A 20,685-nucleotide genomic window follows, 5' to 3' on the forward strand; every position below is an offset into this window, starting at 1 on the left:
TTTAAATCATTATTTGAAGACTTTAGTAAACTCAACCAGATGCTGTTGGTCTATGTCACGGGGCGCACGCCCCCCAGTAGCCTCAGTGCCCCCTGACTGTCTTCACATGGCCCATCTCAGGGCGAGTTACAGTCTGTATGGGTTGCTCATCATCGGCTTCACAGCAGTTGATACTGGCCCTTTAAACAGGCCGAGTCCACACACAGATTCTCGTCGTAGCTGGGCACCCCCCCGGTAGGGGGACCCGGGCCCACCCTACTCCACCGGGTCCCGGCCCAGGGCCCTGTGAGCGACCGGGTATAAGGTCACTCCCTCGGTGGGGCTAGCTAGCCAAAACCCACCGAGACTCTCGGGCCAAGAGGGGCGCCTCCCGCTCCTGCCCTGGGCCACTTCCTACCTGGCCTTGCCCAGCTGGCTGCAATCTCCATGCCAGCGTCCCCTCGGCAGGTAGTCTCCAGGTGACGCCAACTCACCTCTGCCTTCCGCCAGGCCTCTCCTGGGGTCCCCGGCAACTGCTGAGGGAGAGCTTCCCTCTCCAGTCTGTCTCCTGCAGCTGTATCCCTCCCAGGAGCTCTTGCTGCCTCTGCAGTCAGCCCTGCACTCCCCCTTCCAGCAACTGGGCCTCTCCTTTTATAGCTGGCAGCTGGGCTCATTAGCCTAACCATCTCAGCTGGTCTTCCAGCTTCCCTCAGGCTTGGGGCCTGAGCCTGGGGCTTAAAGGCCCAGTGCAGGGCAGGCGCCCTGTCACAGTCTATTACAGGAGTAGGTGAATGTCCATGGCCTGCAATATAGAATCATAGAATACTAGGACTGGAAGGGACCTTGAGAGGTCATTGAGTCCAGTCCCCTGCCCTCATGGCAGGACCCAGTATTGTCTAGATCAGTGTTTCTCAACCTTTTTTTGCTCATGGCCCCCTTCTGAGCCTCATTTACCTCTGTGGCCCCCCTCATAGCTGCTGTTAGTTGGAAAAAAAGGTACATCATTTATGTTCCGTTTTTTCCATGTGGCCCCCTAGAGGTAAGATGTGACCCCTGGGGAGCCATATGGCCCACAGTTGAGAACCACTGGTCTAGATCGACCCTGATAGATGTCTAACTAACCTGTTCTTAAATATCTCCAGAGATGGAGATTCCACAACCTCCCTAGGCAACTTATTCCAGTGTTTAACCACCCTGACAGTTAGGAAGCTTTTCCTAATAGCCAACCTAAACCTCCCTTGCTGCAGTTTAATCCCGTTGCTTCTTGTTCTATCCTCAAAGGCCAAGGAGAACAAATTTTTCCCTCATCTTTGTGACACCCTTTTAGATACCTTAAAAAACTGTCCCCTCTCAATCTTCTCTTTTCCAAACTAAACAAGCCCAACTCTTTCAGTGTTCCTTCATAGGTCATGTTCTCTAGAACTTTAATCATTTTGTTGCTCTTCTCTGGACCTTCTCCAATTTCTCCACATCTTTCTTGAAATGTGGTGCCCAGAACTGGACACAATATTCCAACTGAGGCCTAATCAGCACAGAGTAGAGTGGAAGAATGACTTCTCATCTCTTGCTCACAACACACCTGTTAATGCATCTCAGAATCATGTCATATGCAGGAGGTCAGACTAGAGGATCATGAAGGTCCCTTCCAGCCTTAAAGTCTGAGATCAGGTCTACACTGATGGAGAAAATCAGTGCAAGAGATGCAACTCCAGATATGTGAATTGTGTAGCTGGAGTTGATATACTCTTTATAGATTTTCTGGGGGCGGATCTACAGCGAGAGGTCAATGGGAGAAACACTCCCATTGATTTCCCTCACTCCTTGCGACTGTGAGGAGTACCGCTCTTGATGGGGGAAGGGGCTACCTTCAGCATTCAACTTAGCAGGTCTTTTCTAGACCCAATAAAATGAACCCTGGAAGATTGATCACAATAGGTTGTATCCTTGGGTAAATGGAGACGTAGTTTGAGAATCTGTCACTCTTTCATGAAGGCATGGGGACAGTGTATGTGTGTGGATGGGGAGGGTGCTTATACCTCGCTCCTCTACTGCTCCAAGATGTGAGTGTCAAAAGGACAATCAGTGGCGACAGGAGAGTCCAAGCCTTCAAAGAGAAAAGGGGAAGAAGCAGACAAACCTAATCTCTTGGTAAAAAAGCAAGCAACCAAAAAAATATTCCAAAAATCACATTTGTTTCTTCTCAAGGAGAGACTCTTACGTTGTATATGACTGAAATATCAATTTGGGTGTGCACATCCTAAACTCATAACTCCAGTCATCTGAAGAAGTGGGCTGTGCCCATGAAAGCTCATGATACCATCTATATGTTTTGTTAGTCTATAAAGTGCTAACAGACCATTTGTTGTTTTTTCCTGTAATATCAGAGTTACTCTTAGTCTGCATCTTGTAGAATGGATGCCATGCTGTGCTTTTAAGCCATTAATTACCACTCCTTTCTCCCCCTCCCTCCCCAGACAATAAAGTTTCAGGTGAAAGCACCCCCACCACACCAAATAGTACCTCATTGACAACGATGAATGCTACTCTTACCAGTATAAAACCTACAATGACAACTGACAATCTCACACAACTGACGGCCTCCTCAGAGACTAAAGACATTTCAGGAACATCAGAAGGTATGGGAAATTGATTTGGACTTGCCTATTATTCTCCATGCTCTCTCTGCAGTTTCCATGTACTGATGTGGGTTAGTGATTGACTGTATAATATGTGAAAATGAAACTTGCCTTACACAGCCACCCAAAGGATGAAATACAGGTTGTAAAACAGGTTGCCTGATTAAAACAGGTTGCCTGATTAAAAGGGGCTTTTAATTTGTGGTCAAACTAAAATGGTATTTTAGAAATGTGGCCAGTACAGAACCACAGACGTGAAACCCAATTTGTTCCTGGACTCCTGAAATACTTCAGAATTCCAGACTCCACTTTGAGTTCCAATCTTTATTGGGTGGACCTGAAGAGGGCCCCAAATCCAATCATTTCTATTCTTTTGGGGAGTGTGGATTTACACCCACAATTTTACATCTTGAAGCAATTTCTGCTCTAAAGTGGCTGTTTAAGATAAGCAGACCGATCACTAAAACTGGGATGGTAGGCAAGCTGAGTTATCATAATAAGATGCCCTCGCATGTCTCTGCATTCCTTTTGGTGTTCTGCATATAATATCTTTATGTGTAAGGCCTTTCTGCTCTAGGCCAGGGCTTGAGGGGATTTGAAAAGAAGGACCTTAATAAAAGATGCATTCTCTTTCTTTTTTTTTTTTAATTAACAAATCTATTTTAAGGACTCTGAGTCCAGTGGAAGGGCTAAGGTAGCAGAAGGGAGGTCAGAGTATGCAATAGCAGCTTTACACTGTTGTAGAATACACACACAGAATATTAGCTCACTATCAGCTTATATAAATGCATGTAATAATTAGGTAACCATGAAGAAAATCTAATGCACATGTTTTCTATAGCCAATAATACATTCTGGTACCATTGGTGACAAAGACTCAATATTGCAGATTAGTTACAACAATGACAAGCGTTGATTCAAGAAGCCTTAATCATACACCTATTTTTTTCCCATGTATAAAAAGCAAGTACTGTTGAAATTACCACAATGATGGAAAAGACCACCCCTGCGACTTCCACCGGGGCCACCCAAACACACCTGACGGTGTTAGACCAGTCAGAGTCAGTGAACACATCTCCCAGCGTGCAGCCAAGCTCACCAGTAAAAGTCACAGATTTGGATACGTCAAAGGTTTCAACAGCCACTACAATCAGCTCAAAGCAAACTTCCCACTCAGTGACCATAGGACACATGACAAGCAGCCCAAAGGTAGGAGGAAGTGCCTGAATAGGCTTCTGCTGAACCATGGTGAGCGTGTGGTTCTTGAAGATTGTCTTCAGAAGCTGGTGTGTGTGTGTGTGTGTACTGTGTTGTGTTAAACTCCATCCAGTGCAGTACAGACCCAGGAAATCCTTGTGGCTGGGGCACAGGACTGAGAATGAGAATTAGAATCTGTTCCCAGCCTCCCTCTGTGGGTATGTCTACACTACCCTCCTAGTTCGAACTAGGAGGGTAATGTATGCATACCGCACTTGCTAATGAAGCCCGGGATTTGAATTTCCCGGGCTTCATTAGCATAAGCGGGGAGCCGCCATTTTTAAATCCCCGCTGCTTCGAACCCCGTGTAGCGCGGCTACACGGGACTCGAACTAGGTAGTTCAGACTAGGGTGCCTATTCCGAACTACCAGTACACCTCGTTTCACGAGGAGTAACGGTAGTTCGGAATAGCACCCTAGTCCAAACTACCTAGTTCGAGCCCCGTGTAGCCGCGCTACACGGGGTTCGAAGCAGCGGGGATTTAAAAATGGCGGCTCCCCGCTTATGCTAATGAAGCCCGGGAAATTCAAATCCCGGGCTTCATTAGCAAGTGCGGTATGCATACATTACCCTCCTAGTTCGAACTAGGAGGGTAGTGTAGACATACCCTGTGAAATGGGGATTATGAGACAGCCCTATCCCTTCCTGGTGCTGTGAGGCCAGGGCCGCCGACAGAGGGGCAAATTGGAGTAATGGTCTGAGGTAAATAGGATGAAGTTTAATAAGGACAGATACAAAGGGCTCCACTTAGGAAGGACCCTATCCGGTGCTGGGGGCCAGTAATTCGAAAAAGCGGGGGAGGAGGGGCTCCTGGCCACTGCTACGGCGTTAGTCACCGGTGATGTGTTCTGGATGGCGCCGAAAGTTGGCCCCACCACTTCTGCCTGAGGCCCCACCCCTTCCTGGAGCACGGAGCTGCCCCCTCCTTGCCCCGGGGCCCGGCGAGTCTGTTGGCTTGCCTGTGGGAGGCTATATTCATTAATGGCTCTGAGACCCCTGAAAGCATTAGAGAATTGCCAGTAGGGATGTTAAAGCTTCACCAGTAAGCTTTGCCTTTAATGGGTGAGGCTTACCAGTTACGGTTAACTGGTTGGGGCTGGAGCTGCCCCCTGCCCACCATGGGCAAGGGGCTGCTTCAGCACGGTGGCACCCACTGCAGGCAGAGGGCACTTTAGCCCCGCTGAAGCAGCCATCCTCTGTGGCGGGCCTGGGATGCACCGTGGACACAGGAGCTCCAGCGTGGCCGAAGCAGCCCCTGTCTGCCGCAACGGGCCTGCTCCAGCCGAGCCGTGGGAGGCAGTGGGGGCTGCACCAGCCTAGCCGGGCTGGAATAACCCCTCTGCCCCCCCGATTTAATCAGTTAACTGGTTAAACTTAATGTTTAACTGGTTAACTGATTAAACAGGATTTTACATCCCTAAAGGGGTTTCTGGCTGGCATTGTCTCTCATGGGACCCCTTGCCAGCGTGCCTGGATACAGCACATCCTCAGAACAAAATACACTACGTGGACTGATGAGCACTTTACAAGGGGGTCAGCAAGGAAGACAGCTGTGTTTCTAGTACCGTGGTCCCCAACGCGGTGCCCGCGGGCACCATGGTATCCGCCCAGGGCATTTATATGCACCCGCCTAGTGTACATTAGGCACACCCTAATGCAGGGGCAGACAGGCCCGGCGGGACGGAGCCACTGGGCTCCGCACTCCTGCACTGGAGCCGATAGGGGTGCTGCTGGCACTTATGGCCCTGCCAGAAGACCCCACCTGGCCGAGGGACTCTGACGAGGAGGCCAGCAAACTAACCCCGGCTGGGGAAGGTACTGGGCCGGGGGAAGGGAAAGCGGGTACAGCCGCGAGAGGCACGAGCATACACCGTCAACCCGGGCGGAGCTGGGGCTGTGCCGGGGGTGGGGTCATGCGCAGCACGCCGGAGGGGGTGGTGCCACTTCAGCATGGTGTTGCGGCACCGTTTTTTAAAACGGCCAGCCGCGGATCAGGGAAGGAGGAGGAAGGAGATGCTCCGAGCAGGGCGTGGGCGAGCAAGGCCTGGCTAGAGGTGGGACGGCAGTGAGTGCACCTAGCGGAGCAGTCGTGTTGTGATGGGCCGGGGCTGCAAATGCCAAGCAGCCCAGCTCCAGGTACGGCACGTAGTCTGGAGCCTGGACTGCGGGGACTTCTGGGGCCCAATCACAGCAGACTCCAGCCCTGCAAACTGCAAGGCAGAAGGTAGGGAGGGGAGGGGAGGGGAAGGGGCTTGTGCTGATGGGAGGAGGGCAGGTCAGGAGAAGAAAGGGGAAGGCACCAAGGAACAGGGTGGAGGAGAGACAAATGCTGGGTGGCGGGGCAAGTGGAGATAATGAGAAAAAGGGCAGGAGGGGGAGGTGTCAGTGGGAGGGAGGACAGGGTGATGCTGGGAGAGAAGAGGGTAAGGGCGTAGGGGGGAGGTGCTAGGAGAAGACTTGAAAGAAGGGGTGGTCATGAAGAAGGCAGGGATGGAGCAAGTCGTGTGAGGGCACAGGGGCATGAGGGGAACGAGGGCAGAGGGTGGTGAGGGGGTGGGCTTCAGGGAAAAAGAGGGCAAAGGGGGCAGGGGCAGTGAGGGAAGGGGGAGGCACCAGGAGGGTGCAGGACTAAGGGAAGGTTCAGGTGCCAGGAGATTCTGGGGGTGAAGCAGACAGGCAGACACCTGCAGGGGAGGGACCAGCACCAGAGGAGAGAGGCAGGGCAGGTGTGTAGAGGGAGGTGTTAGGAGAGGGGATGAGGAGGGGTAGCTCACATGATCAGAGTGGGGCTACTGGAGGAGTGGGCACAGCGGGGAGAGAAAGGCTGGTGGAGGGGGGCATGGGACGGGAATATCCTCCTTCTCTCCCAACTACGAAAAATTGGCTGAAGAAATGCGGTGCCAAAAATCCCACTGACTATTAGAAAAACTATATGAATTAATGATACCTATTTTCCATTAAGTGCTGATGAGCGCGTATGATTAACTTGTGTTTAACTTTTTTTCATATTTGTTTGTTTATTGAAATCCTGATACAAATAATAATACAAAGAATATCTTTAATTAACCATAACTAGCTATCTATGCTAAAGTAAGAATAATAAATATATTTGAACTAGCAGTTCAACAATGTTTTACTTTTTTAAAATAAATAAGATGAAAACTCTTTATGATATTTATTTTGTAAAAAAACTCCTTAATTTTTCTTACAATTAGATAAAAAAGAGCAAATTCACATAGTAAGGTGAAAGAGTAATTGCCGAATAATTTAATTAATACCTTTTACATGTAAAATTAATATTGAATATGATATTTTTCATATTATGTAATGTACAAATACAAAATAAGTCTTGAAAAATTGTTGGTGCCCGCCACCCTCTTCTGAAAATATGAATGTGCTATTGGTCACAAAAAGGTTGGGGACCACTGTTCTAGTAGAAAGGCTTCTAGGGCATTGCGCATCCTAGATTGCTTTGGGCTGCCAGGGGCCTCTAGTGGGCTGCCTTTGCCATTGCTGCAGAGTTGTTCTCACTTTCCTCCAACCATCCCCGATAGATGGATTTCTAGCTTAGTCTGAAGCATTTCCAGCCATGGTGATCTCATGTCCTTTGGCTACATCTTCCCTGCTGCAGTTCAGCCTGTTCCCGCTTGCTCTGCCTTGCCTTCTTGATACAGTGAGGTTTGCCATGAAAACAGCTTTTCACGGGGCATGCCTAGTACCACGATGGACGGTTTTCAACCTGAGACAAGTAGGCTCCAGGGGATGGTTCAATAGGCTATTTTGGCAATAGATGTTCTATTGCTAGAAGTGCCAGAGGGGTGGGGTTGGAACCTTTCTCTGCAGAGTTTTAAAGAAAGAACTGCCAGCTGGGGAGCAGAGCAAGCAACTTTTCCGGAAAGACAGGGATGCTAATAGGCTAAGTTCACGTGAAGGCCACAGAGAGTGAAGCTAATGCTGCTATGCTGCACCTAGGGGCCAAGATGCAGGACACCCGAATACATGAAGGTCATATAGAGCACAGCTCTGGAGAGACTTCCCACTCCCTCTTCAGCAGTCTGATTAGAACAGTTGGCTTGAAAAACTCTTCTTCAAAATAGAGCGAGGGGGACAGTGGAGCTTGAGGGTCATAATCCCAACTATTCTGAATACAGAAGTAGAAAGACTCTTATCTAGTGGCTTCAATGACTTGCCTAGGGGATGCAGCCATGTGTCCTGACCCGTCTCTGCATACTTGTGTGATTTACAAATGTAGCAGTACAGGTTGCACCTCCTTAATCCAGGACTCTCTGGTCTGGCAATGTTTGTTATCTGGGACCATGGATGTTCCTGGGCCAGTGGACCCTGGTGGCCAGGAGTCAGACAGCAGATGGGCTGGCAACTGAGAGCCCTGCCCAGCAAGGCTGGCAGCTGCCTAGTAGGGGAGCCAGGGTCGGGGCTGCATCAGCCGGGGGAAGCTGGGGCCAGAGAAGCCAGGTGCGGAGGGTTGCACGGCAGCTCAGCAGAGAAAGTGTGACAGTCTGGCAGGCACCAGAGCTCAGGCCAGTGGCTTGCAGCCTACCTGGGGCTGGCACTAGGATAATCAGCCGGGGCTGGAAGCGTAACCAGTCACGGGCTAGGGGGACAGTGGCAGGGGGCTTCCCTTGGTCTAGCAAATCCCCTCATTCAAGACCAGTCGAGTGCCAGACCAGGGAGGTCCAACTTGTATTTTGTTTTGCATTCTAGTCCGAAGACTTAATTACTTGCCAGGATATTAAACACGTGATGAAGCCCAACGGGATCTGCTTATTTCTCAATGTGTCCGAATCATGTGTAAGTAGCAACTTTGCAAATGGCCTAAAGGGCCACTTGTTTTAAAGCAGCGTGGGAACAGACAGGGTGGGGATGTGCAGGCTTGGGGCAGGTTCTTACCATCTTTTCAAACTTACAGGCACAGGGTGACTGTAAACACAGGTGACATCTAGTGGGCAGTAATCAAACAGCATTGTCAGATGTGAAGCTTTATTTATTTCTATATTCTGGTTAAGATTCACTGTCCAAGAAATTTGGCATACTTTGTTATAGGGAAGTTAGTGAATGAGCCCTGTTCTTTGTGCTCACCCTTGTGAATAAATGAAATGCTGGCATTATAAAAAAAAAAGGGGGAAAATAATAAAAATAAATCTTAAAGCAAGGTAGTGAAGTTAAGGTCTCAGGCTTCCTATGTGACCTTGGGTAAATCACTTCATATCTTGGACATGTGTCCTGTGCCCTTTGATTCTAGCAAGTCACATCTCACTGCTCATACACTTGGAATCACCAAATATGAAGTGCTTTGAACCACATGAGTTTTCAATGGCTTCGGAGGGAGGGTGGTCCCTCCACCTTAACTAACCATTGCATGGAAAAAACTACTTGGCCTCCAAGCAGGGTTAGCTGCTGAACCTGGGAACCAGATAACTGTGAGGAGAGCAGATAGAGGGGAGGGGAGTCCTTTTTCCTGCTGTGCTGGCCTTTCCCAAGGCCTGCATGCATGTTGGTGTCTGTCTCTGTTAAATGCAAAGGAAACTCTTAACTTTCTCACACATTCTTTCCACGGCAGACAAAACAAAATACACAGGTTTTTCCTCCCATCTCGGTCTCCCACCCCACCCCCGAAAAACTAAATGAAACTAGTTCTGATTGATTATTTGATACCTTCTGTTTTCACCAACGTATAAATGGATTTACTGGTGTGACTGGGAGGTTTTGTTCAGTGCTTTGCTAGGCCAATGTTCTTTTAAAAGTGCCTTGTGCGGCAGTTCCCAAATAGAGAGTTGCAGCCCCAAGTGAAGTTGTTCCATCTGCAAAGGGGGGGAGGGGCAGCAAACTGGTGTCACATAGCGTATGTGCATAACAGTGGTGGATTAGCCACTGGGCCAATAGAGCCTGTGCCCAGAAGCCCTGGTTAAATAGAGGGCCCTGGGGAAACGGGCACCCTCACATCCAGCCCAACCCACTATACCCATCCATTCACCACTCATGTGAGGGAAGAAGGTTATTGGGTGGGTGGCAAATCTCTGTGCCCTGACCCTATTTCCCTCGTAAGAACGCCTCTGATGCATGCAAAGTCATGTTGCACAGAAGACCCCATTTTCCAATAACATTCTCCATGCTGTTTGGGGTCACAGGAAGCAATATATCTAAAAATGAAGCCGTGTTTCGGAACCACTAAGCTAGTGATTTTGGGTGCTTCCATTTTCTGGGCTCCCAGCTTGAGACATATTAGAAGGTGTGATTTGTGGGAAGTGCTAAACCACCCCCTTAAGCTGTCCTTCCCTCTCCATGCTGGAGTATTTTAAGAAATGGTGACCCTATTTTAGCAAAGTCCAGCCCTGACCCCAGTCCAGAGTGTGTGTGTACATAGGTTTCAGAAGAGGGTCCATCCTGTTTGCTGTACAAGTTGGCCAAGAGGAGGAAAAGGCTGCAATCCACTCTTCCCTTCCTCCACCCAAGAGTCACTGTTGTTTTTAAGTAGAGGGATCATTTTAATGCTAAAAGTGAGAACTTTATTCTTCGCTCAGCCTTTGATCAACAACCCATCAGAAACAATAAAGGCATTTCCTAAACAGGAAGGCCACATATTTCTTTGTTATTTCCTTCTTCTCCTAGCTGACAATGAGACAGACAGTGCCTGTAATTTCAAAACAATAAAGGCTCCCTTGGCTTCTTTCTCATTCTGAGAGTTAAAGGGACACACCTAAGCACCTCAGGCCCCACATTTACGCTTGATAAAAAAATAACATTTAAAAACGTTCTCATTAGTTGAAATGTATCTAACAAGCATCAAATTGTTCTATGAGGCAAGTATCAAGATTCCCATTTTACAGATGGGAAAACAGGCACAGAGAAGTGAAATTTCTTACCCATGGTCACATAAGTTAGTGGAAGAGGAAAAATCAGTATTTGTGATCACTGGTTCCCAGTCTAGTGCTGAGTCTGTTACATCAGACTGATTCCCAGTTTGAGCTGATGTTAGGCTGGTGTTCGCTATATGTTTGTACAATGCCTTGAACAATGGGACCAGATCTGGCAAGAAAGCCTTAAGCACTATTGCAATATAAATGATAGACTGAGAATAACAATACATCCTAGTGATCTATTTTAGGTATCACTGAAGGAGAGAAAATGTGTGGGTTTGTATGGTTTCTTTTAATAACTCTTTTCTTTTTGGGAATTTTGCAGAGTAAATTTGTAAAATTAAAGGGAGTGCAGTTCGCTGAGGTGATTTGTAACACAATCCCCCGCCCATGCCGCATTGAACTAGCCGAATCCCAGGTGAAGCACTCCTGCTTACTGCTCACTCAGGCTGGCGATAAAGGTTAGTAGAACCAACCAATGTCTCTGGATTTTCTTGTGACCAATGAAGGAGTTCACTGTATATGTGTATGGGGAGGGAAAGACAGAAGTTAACTGTAGGTGTAGGATGGGGATGCATGACTTATTTGTAGAGGCAGGGTTGGGAGTATCTGACCATGTGCTAGAAATCCTGTAATACTCAAGCACAGACTAGAAAGCAGAACTCTCAGCAAACTTATCAGCTCTATCACTATTGTTTTCTTTTCTCTAATGGGTTTTACTAGAGTTTTGATTTACTTTGAGTCACAGCATTTCCTACAGAAATAACAGAGTTCTCAGCTACTCCTTTGTCAATGATGGGCCACTGATGTAAACGGCAAGAATTGAGTTGTTGGCATTTACACTACACATGTCACAACCTTTCTGCTTTGAAAACTACAGATGATGAAGCAATAGAAAAACTTCTCCAAGATCAGAAGACTGAGCTGACCAAGGTAAGTGCTTTAAGCTAGTTAAGTATGTAGGAGACGGGGTGGTTTTGTGGGCTGGGATGAAGGAGTCTTTCAGTTTTAGGCTGATAGTTCAAATCCAGGCTAGGTTGGTGGTAACTGAAAATATCACTATCTCAGAGTTATTTGGCAACTAACTGTAATTAAGATGGTCTCAGTCCATCTGCCAATGCGTGGGTATTCACAGCACCACGCCAATTTAATGGACATTCTGGCTGGCAGTCAAGGTCACAGACACCAATGACCTGTAGAGATCGAATCCCTTTGTTTCTTAAAACTGGTACCTCCAGGTCAGGAGTCAGTCAGTGTGTGGAGGGCATTTGCTAGGCTGTACCTGTTCTGGGGAGAAACAGGGGATCTTTGACTGTCTGTACTAATCAAATTGTTTAAGTGCTCTAAGCATATTTTGATTTAAGCACTAATTCGTGTCCCTAGTATAAGAGCAATAATACACTCCAATGGTGCCTTGTAGGTCCTCCAGTACTAACAAGGTGGCACTTCAAAGAAGACTGCCATATTCACTTGCAACATACAGTTTGGTACAAAAGGGGCTCAAAATGTTGGATGAACCATTCATGTTAGGATTGCCACTTCTGAGGTACAAAACACAGCACAGATCTGGGACTCAATACAACTGAACAGCTAGCAGTGTGTACTGAGCTGCCTTGCAGATTTCCTGTGACAGCTATCTGAAAAAGGGATGATCCTGGGAAAACCAGAACAGGTGGCAGCCCTGCACTTAACCTCTCAAAACCTGACACAGAATTCCTGTGGCTCTGAAGACCTATCCAGAAGCCTTATCTGTCCAGGGATCCTGGCACCTGAATTAATTCAGCACTTTTCCCTTTGGAAAGACTATGCACATAAAGCTTCAGAGGGGTAGCCAAGTGTGACGTAGTGGGGGTACTTGCTGGGCTGTGGTGACCCCTGCTGTCTGGAGCAAGACCCAGCAGGGAAAACCTCGCTAGGCAGAGGTAATGCCAAACTTGTTGAGCCAGGGGCCAGACACCCCCCATGGAGAGGAACAAAGGAAGGTGGAATGCTGCCCTGACTGGGGGGCAGGGCTGCAAGGGAATTTAGTTAGTTACTGTGGGAGAGCATGGAGGAGAGCCTAGGAGAAGGGGCTGGAGTTTAGGGGCCCAGTCTCCCCCATCTCAAGGGGGCCTGAGGCATCCTAGCCCAGCTCTGTGACGAGACTACATCTGTGCTGTGCTGTATCCTGGAGAGGCAATAAACTTCCTCTATTCCACCGGCTGGTGAAGTCTGTTTGTGCCATTTCGGGGTGCAGGAGACGGGGAACCCCCAACGCGCCGTCACACCGAGTCATCTGAAGAAATGGGCCATGCCCACAAAAGCTCATGATACTATCTACATACTTTGTTAGTTTTTAAAGGGCTACCAGACTATTTGTTGTCTTTTAAGTTTTTCCATAAACATAAAGTCACTGTCAAGTGTCTTCTAAGCCCAGCAGCAGAATCTTATTACAGTGTACTTTATTTACTTCAGAATATGTATGAAGTACTAATTGCCACTGTATCCCCCCATTTTTTAAAAAAAGCAGGGCTAAGTATTCAAAAGAAATAGTGATTTTTGGGTGCCTAATCTGAGACTCATTAGAGGAGCCTAGTTTTTAGAAGCAGCAGACTACCCGTCCTCTGAAAATCAGGGTCTTTTAATGTATCTCAAGTTGGGCATCCAAAATCACTTGTAACTTCTGAAAATTCAGAGTATGAGTGTGAGTGTGTGCACACTCACTATAGAAATCTACAACCATTAACACCGAGTCCTCCAGAATCACTACAGTATGCTGCGGTGCTTTGGATGATTACTGTAACATACTATAGGTTGTTTTTTTTTTTTTAAAGAATCTGGATCTCAATAATAACTCTTAAAACTTAATTGGCACTTTACATCTTCAAAGTGCCATCCTGACATTAATCTTCCCTGTATACCACTGAGGTTGCCATTGCCTTGTAAAACTGAACTCCAAGTGTCTATAAAAATGACACCCAGCAGCTAAATAAGCAGTAAGTTATTACCTCTGTGCTCTAGGTCTTAAGGACATAACATTCTCATTCTGGATGAAAGCTTTTTTTGGGGAGTTAAACCTGGGGGTACTAGGGTAATGTTTATAATGCAAGATTGTGAGGTCTTTCAGTCCTGGCTCAACAGAGTGCACAACCTGGGCCCAGGAGACGGAGAGAATAATAATACTACAATACCCGATGCTTCTGCATTGCTTCTCATCCAGAAAAGTTGTCAGTCTCAGCAGAGGGGCTAAGAACTCAATGTGCAGTGGATTTTTTACCCCGGCGGTTGGTGTCTGCATGTCAGGGGCAAGGCACAGTGATGGGGCAGTGTGGGGAAAGTTTGCACTGCTTCTGCCTGTAATGTAGGCGTGTGTCTACACTGCACCGTAGGTCGAAAAAAGATACGCAATTTGAGCTATGCAAATTGCATATTTTATTTTGATGTTATTTCAAAATTTGGCGCTGTCTACACAGCACTTATTTTGAAATACATTGCTTTTCTGAAATGTTCCTTCATCCTTGTGGAATGAGGTTTACAGGGATGTCAGAATAGAGAGTCCATTATATTTTGAAATAACAGGAGTGCTCAAAAGATGCAGCATGGCTATTTTAGAATACCTCCCGTATCCCGAAATAGGGCTGCGGTGTAGACGTAGCCTAGCTGACTTGGGGAAGGAGAATCTCAGTTTCAGGGGCTGTCAGCCTGGCTCTATGCTCTGATTCAACTCCCACTGAAGCTAATGAGTCTTTTCACAGTTTCCATGGGAGATGGGTCAAGCTCTATGAGAGAGAAAGTGTGTGTGTAGTAAAAAGAACTGGCATGGAAGATATTTATTTATTGAATGTATTTTTATGTATTTAAAAATGTTTTACCATACCTCTCTATTTAAAATATTTGAGGTGGCTCTTTTTATGTTGTTAAGGTGTCTATATTTGTTTCTTTAAAATATGGAGTGCTCTCAGCAGATGTTGAGCATGCACAAGTTTCCTGTTTATGAGACTCTTGGCTCTCTTTGCTGTATTTCCAGTTAGGAATAAACTCCCATAAATTGGAGAGCATCGGATGCCACCAAGACTTTTCCCGGAGGACACTGATTGCCTTGGTCACATCTGGACTCTTGCTGGCATTTCTGGGTTTGGCTGGATACTTCCTTATGAAGCGACGGAGCTGGAGCCCCATGGGAGAGAGGCTGGTTAGTGCTTATAGCTGGCAAAACAACAAGTAGAGAGAAACCAAAATACAGGAGGAATGCGGAGGAGGGAATGCAATAGAATCACTGCCACAGACAACTAAGTGCCACTAACAGTCTCTGTTTGGGAGGGCGGGGGTGCTAGGCGGGAGCTTATGATCTGTACAAGTTACCTGTAGCGTATGAATGTACCAATAAGCTGTGACAAGATGGCTTGTTGCTCTGCCACTGCAGACAGTCTGACAGGGAAACTGAAAACTTGGTGAGGTGAATGGGGAGATTGAGATGAGAGAGGTATAAACAACTGTGCTCGAGCCCGGATCATGAAGAGTGAAAGGAAACTCTTCTTCTCTAATATTAAATATTCCGTGATTGTTCATTTGGGGAGAATTACCTTTTACTCCCTATCACTGCCAAGTCTAACATTTATTTTTGCCTGGTACTAAGAACTCCTCGGGGAAGACACCTCCTGAGACTCTGAAAGCTTGTGAATTTGCTATTAAAATCGAAATACTTTCCTTCACTCATTGCATTTAAAAGTCAAATTATACATCCAACTTGTATCTATGCTGTAATGAAGGTTGTTTCCCCCCACGTAACAAATGGTGATAATAAAGAATAAGAAGAAAGAAAATATTTCCCTATATACACACACACACACACACACATATATATATGTATTTCCTCTTACAGATTTTGCTGAGTTCTAGGGAGTTCCTTCTTTATCACAGATTTATGGAGACTTGCATCTTTCTATGAAGTGGAGTCAGAACCTTTTCATCTAATTCCAGATGCACATGTACAGTTATACGGCAGGAGACTAAGAGTGTTCAATATTCTGGGGTGGATCCTGCCAAATGCATGAATGCAAATGGCAGTGCATGTGTAGTGGATGGGATGGGTCAGGGGCTTGGCAGCAGGAGACAGAGCTTGTTACCTCTTGGGCGCTGGATCCCACCTCCTGCCCTAGCTTGGCAGTGTGACTGCAAGGCCCTGGTGATATGGTTCCTCAGTGTTACATAAACCTGGTGGTCTTAATCCAGTTTCCAGTGGACGGGTGTCCCCATCGCAATTAGCATCACCAGAGTCGACAGTATCAGCAAAGAAGCAAAAAAGTAAATTGGGCCACTTATATGTAAGAGATGCCTATTCCGGGGCAAGACAGAGGCATATTTGGAGGGGACTGCCTGGATGGGAAGTTTGCCCTCCTTCTGTCTATTCTGTACATGGCTTTGTGAACAGAGGACCTCAGACTCTATCAACCAGGATTTCCTTCCTGGTACACTGTATTGGCAAGTGTACTTCATATACAGACCCATGCTCCTGACTCTTGTTGGCCTTACTGTCAGCTCTGCCGCACTTAAGGCCTCCAGAACGGTTACAGCAGAACAAGAGCAGTGGTCCATCTAGTCTGGTCTACAATACTGTGTCATACCTCCTGCTTCAGAGGCAGGTGAAACCTGTCTCGGTTTCCTAATGCACTTGACTAGTTGGGTAATAATAATTAATGAGAGAGAGAGAGAGAGAGAGTGTGTGTGTGTGTGTGTGTGTGAGAGAGAGAGAGGTATGTGTGTGTTTTTTATATATATATATATATATATATATATATATATATATATATATATATATATATATATATATATATATATATATATATATATATATATATATAATCATATCACCACAGGTAACCAAAAAGTTGGCAAATGTGTGGCTGAAGCTCTGTTTTCTCATTCCTGAAAGCTGCTTATCTGAATTTCAGGTTGAATGTAATAAGAAAGGATATGTCCCAAAAGTTTCCTACCTGACCCATGTGGAAAATAGAGCTGGAGGAAGCTAGGGCTCAGTGTGCAAACTCCCAAAGCAATGCAGAACCTGGGCCTGTGGATCTGAGCAGCACAAAAACCAGGCTGTTCTGCTTTTTAAGAAATCGCTCACTGACTAGGCCTAACTCTTAGTACTTCAGTGCCACGGTCCAGGCCTGTATCCTTCCTCTTGACAGAAGCTGGTATCCGCGTCTGCTGCGATTGCGTGCCATGCAGGTCTCTAAGCTGCTTGCTTGGCATCTAAGCCGCTTGCTGTCCATCCTTTCCTTTTGCTAACTCTGCATTTGTTGTCTGTGTATCCATTTAGGGTGAAGACCCCTATTACACTGACAATGACAGCCAGGGAAACACAGTGATCACCGTGGCCTCCCAAGAGCCATCCGAGCCACAGGAGAAGCCAAATCTCAATGGAGGGGCTCAGAAAAATGGGGCTGGACAGGCATCCTCAAAAAATGGACATTCAGCCAAGCAGCACGTTGTTGCTGACACTGAACTGTGAAATGTGCTAGGGTGACTGACTTATTATCATGATTTGAAGGGGTAGGGGTGGGGAGAATAAACAGTAGCAGGGGTCAGGGAGAGATTATTCCTTGGATGGCTGGGAAATTGTAACCTTTTTTTATGTGAAGCACTTCAAAGTCCCACTCTAAAGCACACTAAGGCCCAGAGCTCGCATAGCCCTGTGCTGTAAAATGTTGAACAGTCTTAGTAAGATGCTTCTGAGGGTTAACACAGGGCTAGAATTGTGGACTAGGGTTCTTTGCTTTTCCTTCAGCAGAAGAGAATGGGTTGTGATCAGCAACCAAAACACCCAGGCAACAGATGGAAAAGATATTTGGAACTTCAGAGTGATGTCAGCTTTGTAAGAAATTGGCTTGATGCTGATTTTACTTGGAAGGGATTGGAGCAGGGAGGGAAAAGAGTGGAAGCTGTTGACCTTACAATGGTTTAACCCTTCAGAGCCGATGGAGCATTTTAACCTCTCTTATTAAAGATATACACTATTAACCAAGCTTCCAGGGCTGCCAGTGGAGAATCAACGGCTGTTTGCTGGGCACACTTGTATAAAAAGTGGGGAAATGGCTCCCCCTTTATTGTTCTCTACTCTACAAAAGTGAATGCCCCAAAACTGCAAGTCCCACCTGTTTACCACCATGCTGGTTCTCTGCACTCATTCATAGAATCATAGGGCTGGAAGAGACCTCAGGAGGTCATCAAGTCCAGCCCCCTGACCTGTTTTGTTTTTTTTTAAGAGTACCATTTAGCAACTGAATTGCTTCTAATGAGACTCATGGGCTCAAGTCAGAAAAGTACAAAGTACAAATAACTCAAATATCTAGATCCAAAGTACAAATAATCCAAATATGTGTAGGGACTTGGGCCCATTACATTTTACAGATCTAGAGTCTGTTTACAATCCCCTCCGAAGCTGTAATGTCTGTCACTATGATGGATTGGTTTAGCCTCAGCTTTGTATTTCAGTGCTGCTTTTTCCTCTCTCAGCAACATTAGTAAACTAATGCTCATTCTTGTGCTTTGTAGCCCCTCAATGTTTAACACTCTCGTGGAATTTCCTGAAGTTGTATGTAAAGCTTTCCAGGTGGAGTCTGGGGCTGAGATGTGAATAAGGCTTTAAACTGAATTACTATCCCTCCTCGTCCCCTGAATATGTGGTGGTGTATTGCAGGGAACTCTCTGGTGTCTTTCTCCCATAAACTGTAAGCACAGGCATAAGGGAGCGGTCGACAAAAGCTTCCCGTCAACTGATCCGCGTCTTGATTTGCACGCTGTGCCGATGATCAGCTGAGCCGGAACAGCGTGGCGGCCATTTTTATTTTAATGAAGCCGGAGATATTTAAATCCCCGGCTTCATTGACTATGTCAGGTAACCTATTTTACATGCCTCTGTCGGCAGAGGCATGTAGTCTAGATATACCCCCAGTATTTGCAACATTACTGTCAGGTCTCCTGGAAGGAGTTGACATTGTTATCCAATATGAGGCCTCAAAAATATGTCACTACCAAAGAACTGCTAAAAGAACCAAAAAAATTATCACACAGAAAAGAAACCTCAGTCCTTCCCTGGTAACGTGGGGTTGTATTAAAAAACCCTAAACATACAAGGGAAAAATTTTCGCCCTTCAGAACAAAGAAAAAATCTCACGGCACCCACTGATATTTTAAGGCCAGGAGCAATCTCTACTTCGTCACAAGCTGGATATTGTTCTCCTGGAAAAAAAGGGATTTAAGCCAAGCCCATTCTGCACGGGTCAGGAGTCACACGTCATTCAGTAAAGGGTGAAGTCTGTGTTTGGATTCATGGTGCAGGACGGAGCCAGTTCCCATGTCCTCTTGCTGCCTGTAGTGTTTGTGGTTCCTGGTCTCTGGGCAAGCTATAATTTGGCTAGCTGCAGGTGGAAGCCTCTAGAAGTCTGTCACCTGGTGCCACTATGGGTGGCACCAATATTACTGTAGCAGCTACAGCCCTTCCTTGGGCACAGCCTTGTGAGTTGCGGGGCCAAGTATGTGTGAAGGGAAGAGAGATGTTATTGAAGAAAGGGGACAGGCTGGCTCAGGGTGGCATTCAGCTCTAAATCACTGATTCCAATGACACCCTGCTTGATGGCTGACAAAAGACATTGCTATATGATCCATTTATTGGTGGCTCACGTACAATGACTGTGACGATGCAGTCGGGGTTTCCCCGATCCTGCACCCCCATAGCAGCAAGAACAGACTCCGCCAGCCGGTAGAATAGAGGGGGTTTATTGCTTCTCCAGGATACAGCACAGCATAGAAGTGATGTGTTTACAGGAGTCTGGGCCAAGATACCTCCTTGGAATGGGGTCCCTAGGCTCCTGGATTCCAGCCCTCTCCTTAGACTGGTTCCTCCATGATTCCAGCCCAAGACTGACCCTTCCCCCAGCACGCACTTCCTTTGTCTCCTCTCTTTCCTTAACAAGTAGAACCAGTTTGGCCACTGTTCTGAGGCCCCTCTTGCAGGGCTGTGCTTACAGACAACTGCCCACTGCCCGAGCATAGCAACCCGCAAGGTACTGACACTACATCACAACATGTGAGCGAGTCAGTGGGAATCACACATCACAAAACAGGGGGACCCCGAGATACAGAGCAGACAGCACCCCCACTATGCCACAGTGACTAGTGGACCCGTAGTCTTATTGAGTAAAGAAGCCATCACCACCATTCGCAGAAACACACTCCATTCTTGGCAGCTTCAGTATTGGGGATGAGGCCTGAATAAGCCTGGAAGACTGACACACCCTCTTACTACTAAAGATCAATGCCATTCCTTGTTAAGACTGAGACACACAGGTGCCTGGGATGTGGGAAAGCACTGCTTGGTGCCAGACTCATACTATACTTATGTATAAGGATTTCAGTTTCCAGTTCTCTCAGTCAGGCCCTTTCCCCCTGCGCTAAAGTAATGTAAAAAAAAAAAAAACAAATTACAAAAACTGTTGGTTTTCTTTTTTACAAACAGATCTGTAAATAGTGTCAGTAAAAAGGATTGAGAATTGAACCCAGATTTTCAGATGTATTCTTGAAACATTGGACTGTTTATTCCATTGGCAGCTGTGACTCTACCTTAGTTAACTGCTTGGACAAAGAAAAAAAATGTGCTGTCCACTGAGATGTTGCTTTCCAGTAGAAATAGAAGATGTAAAAGATGTTTTTTATTTTTTGCTTGCTTGCACCCTCCCTCTCGCTCTCTTTCTTTCAGCAAACAGGGATTCAGAGCAAGTGAAAAACATGTATCATATGTTCAAAAAATCCTTTCCCTCTGCTTCTCAGAATTAAACTCTCACATGCTCATAATGGCTGATAACCTGCTGTCTACAATGCACATATTATTTCTTGATAAATGTCTTAGGCCTCCACAGAGGCGCCCCTTTGACTTGCAGGACTGGGTGTTTAGATC

General features: G+C 46.5%; 1 protein-coding gene across 1 annotated transcript in view; it reads left to right on the top strand.

Moving 5' to 3' along the window:
• The window catches only part of CD34 (CD34 molecule), a 39,556-nt gene extending 19,096 nt beyond the window's left edge, over positions 1-20,460 (top strand). The window contains exons 2-8 of the mRNA XM_075910580.1: positions 2,454-2,615; positions 3,580-3,824; positions 8,596-8,682; positions 11,074-11,209; positions 11,629-11,681; positions 14,755-14,919; positions 17,050-20,460. Of these exons, the coding sequence (XP_075766695.1) occupies positions 2,454-2,615; positions 3,580-3,824; positions 8,596-8,682; positions 11,074-11,209; positions 11,629-11,681; positions 14,755-14,919; positions 17,050-17,241 (1,040 nt within the window). The 3' untranslated portion in view covers positions 17,242-20,460. The remainder of the gene's footprint in view (positions 1-2,453; positions 2,616-3,579; positions 3,825-8,595; positions 8,683-11,073; positions 11,210-11,628; positions 11,682-14,754; positions 14,920-17,049) is intronic.
• Positions 20,461-20,685: the final 225 nt, after the last annotated feature.

This window comes from Pelodiscus sinensis, chromosome 27, assembly GCF_049634645.1.
Source record: "Pelodiscus sinensis isolate JC-2024 chromosome 27, ASM4963464v1, whole genome shotgun sequence".
NCBI classification, from domain to species: Eukaryota; Metazoa; Chordata; order Testudines; family Trionychidae; genus Pelodiscus; species Pelodiscus sinensis.